Source organism: Phycodurus eques, chromosome 20, assembly GCF_024500275.1.
Source record: "Phycodurus eques isolate BA_2022a chromosome 20, UOR_Pequ_1.1, whole genome shotgun sequence".
Classification (NCBI taxonomy): domain Eukaryota; kingdom Metazoa; phylum Chordata; class Actinopteri; order Syngnathiformes; family Syngnathidae; genus Phycodurus; species Phycodurus eques.
Window position 1 is genome coordinate 221674 of NC_084544.1, and position 15827 is coordinate 237500.

Genomic DNA, 15827 nt, shown 5'->3' on the forward strand with positions numbered 1-15827 from the left:
GTCCCAAATAATTGACTGAAATCTGACATGACTGCGTGGCCTGAGAGACTTGTAGTGTATTTGAGGATGAACACCATGAGCCAGAAACACACTTACCTTCATCTTCCAATACTTCACATCCAAATATGTCCAAACCTCTACAGAGGTTGTGGTGTATACATTACAATACGGCAGTTCACAATCAATATTTATCTCATAACATGACCAAAACACAACTACTGTAATTTGTTGTGTATAATACGCACCCCCAAAGTTGACCTCAAAACTCTGGAAAACCCTCTCTACCCATGTATAATGCATTTTTACAATGCATGATTTTGCTTCTACCCATATGATCAAAATATTAAGTATTATCTATTTTGTTAGTTTAGTTTTTTCAAATAATTATTCCGAAGTTAAGCACTTTATTTGAACACGTAATACGTTTTATTTACTTGCTCTTATTTTGAAATTCACAGCCCTGCTTTTATTTAGTAAAGGAGAAAACACACGTTTGTGCTCATATGTTTGATCACCCAGGCAGAATTTGTAAGATGTGTACAAGTTCTTTAAAAAAAACATGAAGGGCCAGGCGAAACACATTTAATGTTATTTTAATGGGATTCAAATTAAACTGTCAAGCATTTCAGAAAAGCATTATGATTAAACAAAACATAACCATAAATAAATTAATGATGGTTGTTGTTCAGTCATCAGTTGTATTTAAAAATAAAATATGTCATACTTTGTGCCAGGCTATATAAACCTATGAGCACAACTGTACATATATGCAGTCATACGTACCCCTGTCATACTGGAATGAAAGTGTAGGCTACACCTTTTTCTTAACCTCTAGGTGGCGGGGGGATACTGGAATGAAAGTGTACACTTTTCTCCTAACCTCTAGGTGGCGATAGCATATTGGAAGGAAAGTGTACAGCTTTTTCATAACCTCTAGATGGCGGCATACATTTGTCCCCCCCCCCCCCATTTTCCCCTATACCCATGTATAATGCGCACTATTGACTTTTGACAATTTTTTGGGTGAATAAATGTGCATTATACACGCGAAATTATGGTACTTGACATAAAATACAGAGAATACAATAAAATACAGAGATGCTGATACAGACATGCAAAGACCTCATTCTTTCCTCCTGCCCGTCTGTGTCTTGACTGAACCTCCCAAAGTCGAGTTTTTTGAAAATGAATTTTCAATCACATCAGACATCGTCCTCCCCAGTGCGCGTATTCAGCTCAACCAATCAGAGGGGTAAACAGACTATTTAGCTGGGTCAAAAATGTTTGCATGGTTTAAATAAAGGGTGTCCAAATTATGAACATCAGTTTTCTTAGCAACGCGTAGCATAGACTAAAATGAACATCTGACTCGGGGTTCTTTATAATCAGTATCAATATCAAACCTATGAACTAAAAGGAAATGTGTGTGGAACTAACTCAATTGACTTAATATTCATTAAGCAAAGCAATTTTATTTATATAGCGCACAATTTATATATATTTCATGCACAAGGTAACTCAATGTGCTTTACATTAATTAATGTTTCAGCTAAAGGTTAAATACAGCATTGTTAAAATGGTTATTTGGGACTGTTACATCACGTCAAATGGTTTATATGTGCAAGTTTTGACTTGACTTGACGTTTTAAGCTTGTAGCCTTTTATTTTGAAGGGTACCCAGCGGGACTCAGCATTTTGGCTCGAAAAGTAACTTCACACGGCACCGGTGATTGATTGATTTTTTTTTTTAATGGATGGAACCAAATGCTCTAAAAGGCTGATTCCTTTCCCTACCCACTGATGAGACACAAGGTTAATGTTTGTGATACTGTGAGACAACATTTATGTGACTTTTGTCCCAATTCATTGTGATGTAAAGTTGCTACGGGGAAGTTTTAGCCCAATGTTAAGCTTCTTTTTTTTGTCCTGTCATCGATGCTTACGTTGTTTTGGAAGACTAAAATAAACACTAAAAACCTTCAGTGCAAAAGTACAAGCAACCGTTTACCTCGTTAGCTGTCTCAATGTCGGCATAGACATCTTTTATTGTTTCACTCACGCAAATCGACAGAGCTGACTTGCCTGAAGCTCCACGCGGCGGAGGCTGAGGCTCGGAGCGCGTCAGACGATACACATCGGGAAAAACTCCTTGGCTCAATATAATCTTATTCCAAGTGTTGCACTGAGGCCACTGGTCATTCATTTTAACAAAGTTAAGACTCACTTTTGTTCGCCGCGGCCTCCGTTGGGCGCAAGGGCATTTCGGCGCGCGCTCTTCTTCGTTGGTTTTCGCCACTTCTTCTTCGGGGTGGGCGGACTGTAGGAATTGAAACTGGGAACCGAACTTTTTAAATTTGAACGACTATAGGAGAACCAGAACGTTAGTCCCCGGTTCCAATCGGTTCTCGATTCTCAATGCCCAACCCTATTGGTTACAGAACGAAATAACTGTGTGTGTGTGTGTGTGTGTGTGTGTGTTTGATGCCAGCGCTTGTGATTTTGAAGGCCTTGGGCAGATTACATTTACATGGCAACAAATAGAAGCTGAAAAAAAAAAAAAATACCTATACTGTTACACGGCCGTAAGATGGGAAGACTAAATATACATTATATTTGTATTATATCATATAATAATAAGGGTTAATCATTTAATTAAGTTGTAATTGTAGGTCAGCGCTTTTGATAGCATTTAGGCCAGCAGAGAAGGCCGTCAAGGCCCTCACTGCTGTCATTCCGACGGCATATGTGCTTCACCTCCGATTTCAACTTGGAATGGCAGCGTAACGGTCGGCCACTCAAGAAAACACTTTGAAAGCAGCGCTTGGAACAGGTGTTGTGGCGGCTACAGGTTTGAAGAAGCGGTTGTTGTACAAAGCGTGGCATTGTGCTAAAGGTACCAAGTACAACTGACGAGCGTATACCGCGTCAACGCGTTGCGTCTGTCACGTTCACTTTTGATGTATAGCGTCGGCATTAACCTGCATTAACTCCGCCGGCGTCTACCGGTCTTCAAAGCGGCGCTCGAGTCTGTCACTTCCCACTAAGCGTTTCTGTCTTCCAGACGTTCCCCAGCGCCGAGCCAACTCCCGGAGGAGCCCGGGCCGCGCACGCCGTCGCCTGTCGCGCTTCGCAGGTCCCGTCGGACCGCCGGGCGTGGCCGACTCCTCCGGGATTTCGGAGACCCGTGTCGCGCGCTCGTGTCGTCCTTCGGCCCTCGTAGCCGAGAACGACATTTGGAACACGACGCGCCTCAACGGAGAAAAGGCACTTTGTTTCTGCCGCGTTTGAACAGCGAGTTGAAACGCTCGCTGATGAAAGCGAGCCGCCGCCACCCTGACAGGAAGCGAGATCAGAAACGGCGGCAGCCTGACAGAAAGCGTGATCGTAAACGGCACCGACCTCGCGGGAACGACGGCCGTGTGCCGCTCCCGCTTGAAAAGCAGACAAATCGAGTTTGAGGAGCGCTTGGGTGACAAACTTGTCTGTCGGGAATTAAAAACGGAAAAACTTTTGCCGCCTTTGATCGCCATTCGAACATTTTGTATTTGTGTCTTCTTTCGTTCCCAAAGTCGCTCACCAGCTTTTAGGAAAACACGTTTTAGGTGCCGTGCGGCAGGTACGCTTTAAGATGCGATCCTCAAAGTTCAACAATCAATCAAAGCGGTGCCAACGCACATGATGAGTAAAGATGGCGAGCACAAGATGGCGGTGTAAAAAGCGTTTTATTGGAGGATGTCACACGGAAACACAAACGTGAGCCAGAAGTAACGCAGGAGAAAAAAGGGTGCCACGAAGACGAATCGTGTGTGCGTGTAGGACAGGGCGTGTTCCAAATGCGAATTGTTAGGAATCGGGCGCTAATTAGCACGTATGCGTTAGGCTTAGCAGCAACATTCACGTGTCAAGCCTCGACGACGAAGTGAGACGGAACGAAGCCGACTTGGACATTCAACAAGTCAAAAGTAGGGACGCGCCGATACCACGATTTTCTTCAGACTGAATACGAATATGTGAACAGTGGACCTCCGCGTTTTCACAGTTCAGCACCCGAGATTCACCGATTGGTGGGTTTTTGTTTTTTTCCCCTCAGGAACCCAACCAACCCCTGTTTTTGTGTAACAGACTTTTTTTTTTTTTTTTTTTTTACACAAGTGCGCATAGAGGTGTCCAGTATCGGCCCCGACATTATTGGTGCATCCCTACGTTAAAGTACACAGGCACACGTCGACACTGCAAAAACTAAATATTACCTCTTGTATTCATCTTTTTTCTCGTGAAAACACGTAAACAACGTACTTATTTTAAGGTTTGGATTTTTTTTTCTAGATTTTCAGCAAGACAAAAAGACATTTTAAGATACAAGATCATATTTTAAAACTCAATTCCTACTAGTTTCATTGGCAGTTTTTGAAAACTTATTTTCGGGACAAAATGTCTTGTTTCCATCCATCCATTTTCTTTACCGCTTCTCCTCACGCGGGTCGCGGGCTGCTGGAGCCTATCCCAGCCGTCTTCGGGCGAGAGGCGGGGTACACCCTGAACCGGTCGCCAGCCAATCGGAGGGCAAAATGTCTTGTTTTAAGTATAAAAATGTGCCCATGGAAGTAGCAGAAATTGACTTGAAAACATTCTTAAAATAAGATCTTGTATCTTAAAACAGACTAGCTGAAATTTTATTTAAAAAGTCCAAACTGTTAAAATAAGTAAAGGAAGATTTCACTAGAAATAAGACCAACTCACTCGGTAAGAGTTTGTGTTTTTGCAGTGAAAGTGTGTGCGTGCGTGCGTGCATGCGTGCGCGCATAGCTGATTGACTTCTGGTGCGTTTTGGTCCAGATGTGTTGCGAGTCCGCGTTACATGAGGACGCTCGCAAGTGTTAGCAAAGCAAACAAGTGTAGCGTGTACGTGCTACATGTTCATTACGTTGCATGAACATGTTACACGCAACATGTATGAGACTACAGGAAGCTGGCTGGACAAAACAGGAAGTGTGCCTGTCCGCCATGACAGAAAAAAAAAAATGGCACTTCACTGCTGCAGTAAAAAAAAAAAAGTCTATAGGTGCTTTTTCTTTGTTTTTGAGTATGATTGAATGTGAAGATCCCAAAATGCCCCCCCCCCACCTTTCTCAGCAGGGGAATGGCAGGCGGAATTCCAGGCACCGCACACATCGACGACTGACTTAAGTGTTGCCAAGCACTACGTGTGCGCGTGTGTCCGAGCTCTCACGCGGCATTCTTGTTTTTAACGGGTGGAAGCAGGCCACTTAAACATAAAAGAACGTCTCACACAGACTGACACACATGCACACACAGTCAGACGCACGCACGCGCACACACACACACGTAGTAGAAGTAGCGCACGCACTAAAACAAAGTCTCACACACACACACACGAGTGTGGGTATGGCTAAAGCTTGCAGCAAGTAGGGGGGAGGCAGTGCCTAAGGTGTGTTGTAGTTCAGTCTCCATGGCAACAGGCCTCCCTAAAGGCCCAAAGTCAGCAACAGAATCAAAATGGCTGCCAGCCCCACCCGCACAGATGAAGAACGAAACACGTTAGCCGCGCCAGCTAACCGTCACAATCCTGTTTGGGACACACCTCCTGTCAATCATCCTTCGGGGCCAGGGGGGACACACTTCTTGTTGCCAAGGCGACAACCGAGGATGCAGTGTGCCGCCGTTCTCGACGTGTCCAGCAGGGGGTTAATAAGACGATTGTTGTTATTCACACCTGAAAGGACGACGAGAGAAACAAAGTCAAAAACTAATGGAGGGAATCCCTCCCGATCCACCTTAGGGGGATTTTGATGGACTCCCCAAATTGCTGCTTTCCATACTAATATATCGGCATAGTAACGTATATTTGATTAGGTTTTTCAAAGAAATTGAGAGTGACAAAAGCACAGCCGGTGCAACCCGGACAAGAACGGGGCCATCATTATCCCGTTCGGAGCCCGCAAACTGGATTTGGTCGCCGACGGGACCGAGTGGTACTTGCGGTAGCGACGACAGTAGATGTCCGGTAGGGTACTTGCGCAGCCTTGGATGAGTCGAGTCATCGGCTGTATATCCACTAGGCGGTGTTGCGCTGCGAGTCCGGAGAGGTCGGCAGCTGCGAGAGCTAGCCGTGGGAGCTAACCGCAGAAGGTAGTCGCGGGAGCTAGCTTCCGCAGCGGTGCGGAGTAGCGATCCGAGACGGGCCAAGTTTCCCGGTAGCCGACTGGAGACCGTGTTGCGAAGGAAAAGTAGGCAGAATATATCCGATAACCAGCAAAAGATAACATCTCCATAGAGCCCCGCCTGCGAGACCGCCTTCATTCTCAGTGAGCGGTGAAAATTAGGTTATAACATTAGACGTGAAATATCATATCGGAATGAAGGAACACCTTTTTCACAACCACCAATGGGCGCACAGATAGCTTTGGGGGAAAATCTAAATCCTTTTAGCAATGATGAGCTTCTCATTGGGACACTTCCTTGCCCCCCGTCAGCAATTAGCTTGGGAAAAGGATGGTTGCTAAAAAATAAGTACTTCCACGCAGGGCTCGAGACTGCGACCAAAACGGTTGCATAGGCGACCCGTGTTTCAGTGCGTGATGGTAGAAATTTCATCCGGTTGCGCTCATGAGAGTGCAATATTTAATGCTCCCTCGAACACAGTTTCGTTATATAAGACACGCCGGTTGAAAGTCTTCTCGCAAGTGCGCACTCGCCGCCGCTGACCGAAGCTCACGTAGCAACGCGATCGCGGGCCGGAGAAACACCGTGCTCACAGATGGCGCGGAGGTGCCGCCGAAAAGGGCGCAGTCGGTACCGGTACCCGCCCAGATCCGTAATGACACCGATCCCCCCCTTCCCGAAGTCGGATCTAAAACGCGGCAAGGCAGCCGAACCTTACGAGCCCGACGTGGACTCGGCGACCCATATAGATCCATGTTTTGTCGTACGCTTGTAAGGCCGAGAAGCGCCGGTAGCACTCAACTCTGGCCCTCCGTGTCGCGAGCCTTCCGACTCAGTGGAACACGTACACACGGTCTCACTCCCCGCACTGTGAAACACGAGGTTTTGCTCCAATTAAAACAAAGTCACAATTTATACAGATATTTCTAACTTGATCTCTAATTAGCTAGATGAGTCGTCTTGCGGCACTGAAATAGCTTCCAAATCTCAGTGGAAATTGTTACAGTGGTGCTCATAAGTTTGCACACCCTGGCACAATTCCTGATTTCTTGGCCACGTTTCACAGAATAGAAATGACGTTTCTTCCACTCGAGGTTACTTGCTGCTTGGGTGAAGGCGTTTATTATCAAACAACTGCGTTTACTCTTTTGAAATAATAACGACGACAGAAACTACACAAATGACCCCGATCAAAAGTTGACTTCCGCCAGTTTTTCAAAGCGTGTATTGCCCCCTTTAACATCAACGACAGCTCGGCGTCTTTTGCGGTCATTGCGGATGGTTCTTCTTGGCAAAAGGCCTCCAGTTCCTGTCAATTCTTGGGCCGTCTTGTCTGAAGCGCACGCTCGAAAGCCTCCCCAGAGCGGCCGGGAGTCCGAGACGGCCACTCCGCAACCTTCGCTCGATTCTGCCGTAGCCGACGACGGGTCGACTCGGCTCACGTCGGAATATCCGAGCGCGTCCCGACGAGTGCAAGTTTTTCTCTCCTATTTTTGGATAACATGCTGCATTCATCTTGGCATCAATCCGGAGCAAGTTTCCCGTGCCTTTGTAGCTCACACATCTGCGATCCACCTCCATGTTTGACAGTAGGAACCATGAGCAGCATGGTGACTTGCTGACTCCTCTCCAAACGGGACATTTATGGTTGTGGCCAAAAAGTTCCGTTTTGGTCTCACCACTTCAAATGATTTTGTTCCAGTAGTTTTGAGGCTCGTCTCTGCGCCGTTCGGCATTTTGCAAGCGTGATTTTTCTTTCCCCCCGTGTGACATTGGCGCAGTAGTGGCTCTCTTCTGGCGACTTGACCGTGCAGCCCATTTTTCTTCAAGTGCCTCCTCCTTATTGTGCATCTTGAAACATCTGCACCTCTTTTCCTGTCTTTCAGCTGAAGTCATCTGTGGGTTTTTCTTTGCATCTCCAACAATTTTCTTGGCCATTGTGGCAGAAATCTTTGTTGGTCGACCTGATCGTGGTTCGGGTTCAAGAGAATCTCTCATTTTCCACTTCTTAATTAGAGTTTAAACACTTCTGATTGGCATTCTCAGTCGCTTGGATATCCTCTTCTCTCCCTTTCCTGTTTTATACAGTTCAATGAGCTTCTCCCGCAGATCTTTTGACAATTCTTTTGCTTTCCCCCATGACTCCGAATCCAGAGATGTCAGTGCAAGGGTCTGTCAGGAGCCCAGAAACTCACTGAACCTTTGTACGCACGCTGATTACGAGCAGGCAGATCACAGGCGTGGCTGGCTACCAAACCCATTCGTGCATGTTATCAGGCCAAAATCTCAAGGGGATGTCAACTTTTGATCAGGGTCATTTGTGTGGTTTCTGTTGTCATTATGGTTGCAAAAGCGTCCACACAGTTGTTTGCTTATAAATGGCTTCACCAAAGCACGAACCGTGAGTGGAAGAAACTCACATTCTCTGAAAAATGCATAAATTCTGCCAGTGTCTGTCAACTTATGAGCACAACTGTACATATTTTTTGAACTTAAAAGGTTGCGGTTGCTGCAGTCTGTGCAATTTGTAAGACACGCACCCTCGAAAATACGTCTTACACACGAGACATGACGGTAGTTGAGCGAAGGTCACGGTCATCGTTCGCTCGTTTCAGACTCGCAAATTGATTATTGACGAGCGCCGACAGCCGCCGCCTTGTTTAGCATGTTTTTGTCAACGGGACGCTTTCATGGCTTTCGCGCCACAGGGGGGCGCCGACAACGGCGCGGCTATTTTGGGTACAAACGCCGATCCTCTGCGCGCGTGTGTGTGTGTGTGTGTGAGAGAGAACGTGCACGCTCACACACAATGTGGCGCAAAATGAACTAAATAAGAAAATCAGACACCAGGCATAAAACATCCAACAGGAACTGACCCTTAGCAAAAATGGAATAATTTTGGAAAATAGATCCCAAAACATTTCCAATTCCTCTTCCAACACTGCCCTGACAAAGGAATGGCTGGCAGATGATTGGGATTCTTTTTTTCTTTTTCCTTGATTTGTTCCAGAGCAGCGGTTAACTCACAAAACAAAAGTACCACCGTAATGCCCGACATTAAAATACAGTAGCACAGGAGGCCCAAGTGTTCACATTTTTGATTCTATTATTGTAAGCCACTGTACATTTTTCAGTTTAAACATTAACACTGCTTAATGACACAAAAGTGCAAAACCACAACGGAACGTACTTTGACTGAGAGTCTTTCACGCACCGCTAAAGGGAACTCGGTACTCATACCACACTTTGTTCCTAGTCCACAACGGTGATTCTCAATGTACATAAATGAACAGTTCACCAATTCTAGCCAAAAGGCTCATTTCCATTGGTAACCATGTTTTCTTTAAGAATTCCGTGTTACCGTGGGGACGTAATTCCCCCAAAACGACAAAGTTCATTGAGAAGGAATGGCCAGCCGACGATTCCAACATCGAGCAGATTTGGTATTTTGGGAGCACAAAAATACACGGCTTGCCGCGATAAGGGAAGTTTTCCAACGAATTGTCGTTAGTTAGGTTCCACGGGACAAAATACAAATAGTTGAATTTGTGAATGGAAAATGGGCAGGGCTTCACTTCAATGTTTCAAGTGGAGCTAACGGAGGAACGCTAGCAGAAGAGGTGTGGATACGGTACCTGGTAGCGAGGCTGTCTTGTAACTCGCCATGCTGCAGCACGCTAAGACCGTTAGCGTGCTGTTCCATCAGCCGGCCCAGCTCGGCCTCCAGAACCTTAGCTCCGCCCTCCTTGCCGCACCCACGGGGGCTGGAAGAAGCAGGTTTTTCTGGGAGCGCAGGACCCCCGTTCAGTCCGCCGTTGTTGAATAATTCCGCGTGCAGTGTTGAGCGGGTGTCGCAAAACCAGCGTGCCAGGCCAACACGGGCAAGTCCGGGCCAAACCTCCGATGGAGTCGCCCCCTCAGTTTGAGCAAAGTGGTCCTTGAGGACTGCCGCTGAGCAGGAATTTTGAAAGGAGCGTGTCGGAGGCAGGGAGCCACTTTTAAGATCCTCCGCACCAAAACTTTGCTTGCGAAGCCCATTTAGGGGCAGAGTTGCGCCTTTGCCGACCTCAGTCCTCTTTGTCCCCATTGAGTTGAGGAGGGCGAGTTCCAGGTTATCCCGGAGTGCCCGGCGCTCCGCAAACCAGCCGTCGATTTCGCGGTGGGATAGACGGGTGGTGAGCGCCAGATTGTCCATGTCGCTGTGGGAGAGGAAGCTTTTCCTCAGGAAGTGCTCCTCCAGGATCTTCAGCTGGTCTGGAGTCTTGCCCTTCATTCTTTCAAGCAGCGGGAACTGAGTGAGCAGTGAGGATTTCTGATGGGAATCTACAAGCAGAAGATCGACGGGATTGAGCGTCGCGGCTCCCCGCGAGCCGCCTTCCTCTTCCGCACTCCGCTCTTCTTGCCCTGGCATGCCAGTGGGGGTTTTCGCCGGAGTGCGCGCGGACTGGATGATGGGGAGCCTCCTTGTATGAGGGGTGACGAGTGGAGGTGAATTTGGGAATGTCACATTAGCGGCTGGCAACGGGGTAGGGAGCCTCTCTTTGCAAAGTCGAGGCAGAAGTAATGAGCTTTTAAATGGCGGGGCAAAGATGGGTGGCGGCGCAATCGTTGGCCTCGTTAAGGACTCTGGAAAGACGATGGATGGAAGTGACACCACCGGTTTGGTTTTGGGGTTTCCTGACAAAGGGAGAAGCTTCCCCTTTGTGTACGGTGATGATAACGGCATTAAAGGCACAACAGCGGGCAACTTCTTCAAACCCGTTGTGAACGGTGGAGCCATTGGATGGTGCTCTTTTTGGGAGGGAACGGTTGGCACAGGAGCCATGAGGCCCTTGTCTTTAGGGCCTCCTTGACTAGGGGCGACTGCCATGACAGGTCTCTTGGACTTGGGACCGCAATGAGTCATCAGGGATCGTTTAAGCAAGTGACTGGAACTGACGGCAACTTCAGCGGGAACGTTTTCAGCAAATATGACACTGACAGAATTTGGCGTGGCTGTTGGGAAACGACGCTCCACGGGAGCCTGTTGGAAGGCTGCGGCAGACGGGGTAGAGACTCGACTCGTAGACGGGGCAGGGATGGAACCGTTGAACATCTTCTTCCTGGCCTCCTCCACCTCCTCCGGGGACCAAGTGATGCCCTGCTTGAGCCGCTGGGTGGTAAACCAAACTTTGATTTGTTCCTCTGAGTGCTTGGAGGCGGCGGTTAGCCAGGACAGCTCTGCGTGCGTCGGGTAGGGGAACTTGTTAAAGGAGGTGATCAGGGTCAGGTTGTGGTCCAGGGATGGGTTGTATTTGGTACTGTTCAAAGGAACGGCTATTTTCGGTTGGCAGTTAAAGTTGGGCGGGCGCTGGAGCACAGGGCTGACGTGGGACAGGTCTTGGAGGACAGATGGCTCCGGAATGATGACGGTGCCATTGATGTTGAGTGCTGTGATCGGATCCTTCTGGTCGGAGACTCGGCCGCCGCCACGGAGGGACTCGATGTATTCTGGTGAGTTCACTGTGCTGGATAAGTAGGGCGGGAACACGGTAGCGTCACTTCCAGAATGTTTTTCGGGATCGGGACGACCCTGGACTTGGATTGTCTGCTCTAAGATGGTCTGATTGTTCTTCTTGATCCTCTTGAATTTGAAGTTGTTCTCATCAGGATGAAGGCTCTTGTTGTGCTTTGTGAGAAGCTCAAATTTCTGGGTGTTGAAGTCACAGACGGCGCAGTGATACAGTGGATTGAGAATCACATTGGGATGGCTGGAGTCCACGTGATCTTTAAAGTCTTTTAGGTTCTGGCACCAGAACGGGCAACATTTGCACTCATAGCCTTTGGGCTCTTTCTTCTGAGCCTCATAGTCTGACTGCGACACGTCCTTATCATCCTTGTCTTGTTCACTTGACTGCTGGTCTTCCAATGTCACAGGATGGAGATTTTCCTGGTCCGACCCCTCCGCACTCCGAAGGCAATCACTTTTCTCACAAGGCCCGGACCCGTCAATCATATTGTTTTCCGACAACATTTTCGTGTCCAAAATTTCGACATCCAGCACCTCATTCAGGTCGACTCGGACCGTGCAGGAAATGGACGACTTTCTGCGACCGGGCATGACGACGATGAGGGGCTGCCGTCAGTAGGGCGTCAGCTCCAAGCGCTTCTGGGCCGGGGAGGGTCCGCAGTGCAAGACAGAGGGAGAGTGTGGTGGGGTGCCGGCCCGGGTTTCGCTTTGCATTGGCATTCGCGGCGGAATGTCAGCTGACCCGGACTTTGTGGGGGCGGGGGGGGTCATTCCAGACCTGGCCAAAAGAAAGAGAGAGTCACTGCAGAGAAAGCCATGTTGGAAGATGAAACATAACTTTCAAAGTATTCAGGACATCTTGGGAACTATTTACCGCATTCCCCGAATTCCCTGTTTTCCACTATTCCAATTTTCCGTGAAAACATTCACAACATTTTCCATCTTTACTTCTGCCATTTTGACCGATTCAAACTATTCCAACTTTGAAACATTCAGCTCCATCAGTAATTCTTGGGAACCCTTGGGAATTTCCTTTCAATTTTACAGATTTACCTTCTTTCACATTTCTTGACTGCTTCAAACCCTCCCAACTTCAAGTCTCCCCATTCACATGCGATTTTGACAAAAACTGCATCCTCTAGTTACTATTGCTAATTGTGTTTGTTGACGTGGTTGAAATCACTCAAGTTGACCTCCAGGGACGCCACCTTAAGTCAACCAAGCCAATCATCATGATGACATTATCACATGATTGACAGCGCAGGAGGAAAGTCGCTTGAAGTGGGCGGTGGCCTGTCAGGTGTGTTGAGGACGGTTTGAAGAGGAAGAAAAGATGAGAAGAGGAAGATGATGCGCCTTCTACTAAAAACAAACTTTGATCATTTTGAGTTGTGATCTTAATGAACTTCATCAGTATTCATTTGCATAACTTCACACGCGGGATGAAAAACACGCTCACTAGCACAAACGGCGCCAGTGGGTTGACGGGCGCATGCTCGTGCTGGTAAAACATGAGACGAGCACGACCACCGTGTGTGTGTGTGTGTGTGTGTGTGTTGTGATTTGGGGTTTGAGGGAGGTACATTGTGTTGACGCTACCATGGCAACAGCAGCAGAGGAGACACAATGTGCCCTTGTGGCATCACAAAACATGAACCAACACTGATGCTTATTGGGAGTAAACACACACACACACAGGCCAAGCCCACAGGAAGTGACTGGACCTCATGAAACAGGAAGCGCTGACAGACAAAGGTGATTGGACAGCATGAGCCAAAAATATTCGGTTGTTGGCAAGAAAGACCCAAAATAATAAATTAGATGAAAAGAGGATGACTACATTTATTAAACACACACGCACGCACTCTCCCAGCAGTGCCGTTTGGGTTGTTTCCATGGCAACGGGCCGAGTCTCACGGGAAGCGCGGGGCCGGCGAGTGGCGGCGTCGTGACAGAGAGCAAAAATATTTAGCTGGGCAACTTTAAAAAAGGACTGGCACAAACACACACACACAAGCTGGAGAGCAAAGCAGAGCCCATACAGCGCCCTTCAAAAGTATCGGAACGGCAAAGTCAATTCCTTTGTTTTTGTTGTGTACTGAAGACATTCGGGTTTCAGATCAAAAGATGAATACGAGACAAAAGTTCAGGATTCCAGCTTTTATTTCATGGTATTTACTTCTTGACGTGTTAAGCAACTCAGGACGGAGAACCTTTTGTTTGAAGCCACCCACTTTTCAAGTGAGCAAAGGTATTGGAACAGACATGATTCAATGAACTTTTAAAGTGACTAACGTGAAAGATTTGCTGGCATGACCCTTGCTTGCAACAACTGCATCAAGCCAGCGACCCATTGACTTGACCAGACTGTTGCATTCTTCATTTGAAATGCTTTTCCAGGCCTTTACCGCAGCCTCTTTCAGTTCTTGTTTGTTTCTGGGATTTTCTCAATTCAGTCTCGTCCTCAGGAGGTACAATGCATGCTCAATTGGGTTATGGTCCGGTGAATGACTTGGCCAGTCTAAGACCTTCCACGTTTTCCCCCCGATGAAGTCCTTTGTTGTGTTGGGAGTGTGTTTTGGGTCATTGTCTTGTTACACGATGAAGCTTCTCCCGATTAGCTTGGATGCATTTTTTCTGTAAACTGCCAGACGAAACGGTTTTGTAGACTTCAGAATTCATTCTGCTGCTCCCATCACGAGTTACATCAGCAATAAAGACTAGTGAGCCCGTTTCACAAGCAGCCATTCAAGCCCAAGCCATGACGTGACCTCCACCAAGCTTCACAGATGAGCTTGTGTATTTTGGATCATCAGCAGATCCTTTTTCTCTCCATGCTTTGGCCTTTCCATCACTTTGTTGGAGGTTCATCTTGGTCTCATCGGTCCATATAACTTTGTTCCCAAAATGTTGTGGCTCATCTCTGTACTTCTTTGCAAAATCCGATCTGGCCTTCCGATTGTTTTTGCTGATGAGTGACGCTTTTTGGTGGTTTGTCCCCACTTTTTCAAGAATTCTTGGGGTTAAAAATAATAAGAAGAAATTCCAATACAATAACAGGTGTCAATTCACAGTCGCGCTGTCTCGTGATATTTACATAATGGACCGAGACAGCTCCTCCACCACAAAATCTTCTAGTGACTGGGAGGTCGGAATGAGCGAATGATTAACGTCACCATTCCTGACTCCCGTATTGCTAGAAAAAGATTTTGAGTGGACATTTTCATCAGCTAGTAAATAAACTAGTTATAATGTATACATAAAATCTCTAAACGTTGATTAGGGCATAGGGAATGACTGAATGAAATGAGAACACTCGCAAGGAGCATGGAAAAGACGACAACAGGAGCGAGTCCAGCCACGCCCCTTAAAGTCGAACCAAACCCGAGATGTCAAAGCAACGCTGTACGACGATCGTAGTGTTCCATCGTTATAACACGCTTCACCTACTGCAGATTTTTTTCAGTCATATCGTGCATAATTCGCCTAGCGTGGGATTTTGAGTGTATGCTGTAATTTTTTTTGAGGTAAAATAAACACTTCCTAGCCTATTAAAACACACTACAAGGAATAAAACGTACTTGGTGTACAGTACTACTGTGCATTATTGCATGTTTAACAGGTGTCGAAGACAATAGAACATGTTTATAAGAGTATGGTAGAGGTTAACGGGAGTGTGGGGAAGATAAATAAGAATCTGGGGAGGTTTAGAAAGCTTTAGAATATGTATGAATCACAAAAAACTGCGGTCGCTACTTCGTGGATTTCGCCTATTGCGGGGGGCGGGGGAAGGCCGTAGACGACAGGGTTGCAAGTCGAACCGCGCAAGAACAGGCGGGATTCCGCTCGTCCTTTCGGAATATTAGCGAACGAACTGAAGCTGCGTCATGAAACGGAACGGCCGACTTCACGTCACATTCTCACGAATTCGCGAGAGAGAAAAGACAAAGATGGCCGTCTCCACAAGAGACTACATGCGATATCTTAGAGCAGCGATTCTCAACACGTGGGACTCGTAACCGCTGGTACGCAGGCTCCCTGTAGTGGTAAGTTAAAGAATCACTGCCGACGTGCAGTATTACACTTTTTACATTTGCGCATTTGATATTTAAGAACAGCTGGTTTTTGTAATCTA

The 15827-nt window shown here is 47.1% G+C and overlaps 1 protein-coding gene across 2 annotated transcripts in view; it reads right to left on the reverse strand.

Moving 5' to 3' along the window:
- Positions 1-576: 576 nt before the first annotated feature.
- The window catches only part of LOC133395465 (zinc fingers and homeoboxes protein 2-like), a 25779-nt gene continuing 10528 nt past the window's right edge, over positions 577-15827 (reverse strand). For both annotated transcript variants that reach the window (XM_061664382.1, XM_061664383.1), the window contains exons 2-3: positions 9819-12470; positions 577-5734 (exon numbers count right to left, since the gene is read on the reverse strand). In XM_061664382.1, coding sequence (XP_061520366.1) covers positions 5725-5734; positions 9819-12283 — 2475 coding nt within the window. In that variant the 5' untranslated portion in view covers positions 12284-12470 and the 3' untranslated portion in view covers positions 577-5724. The remainder of the gene's footprint in view (positions 5735-9818; positions 12471-15827) is intronic.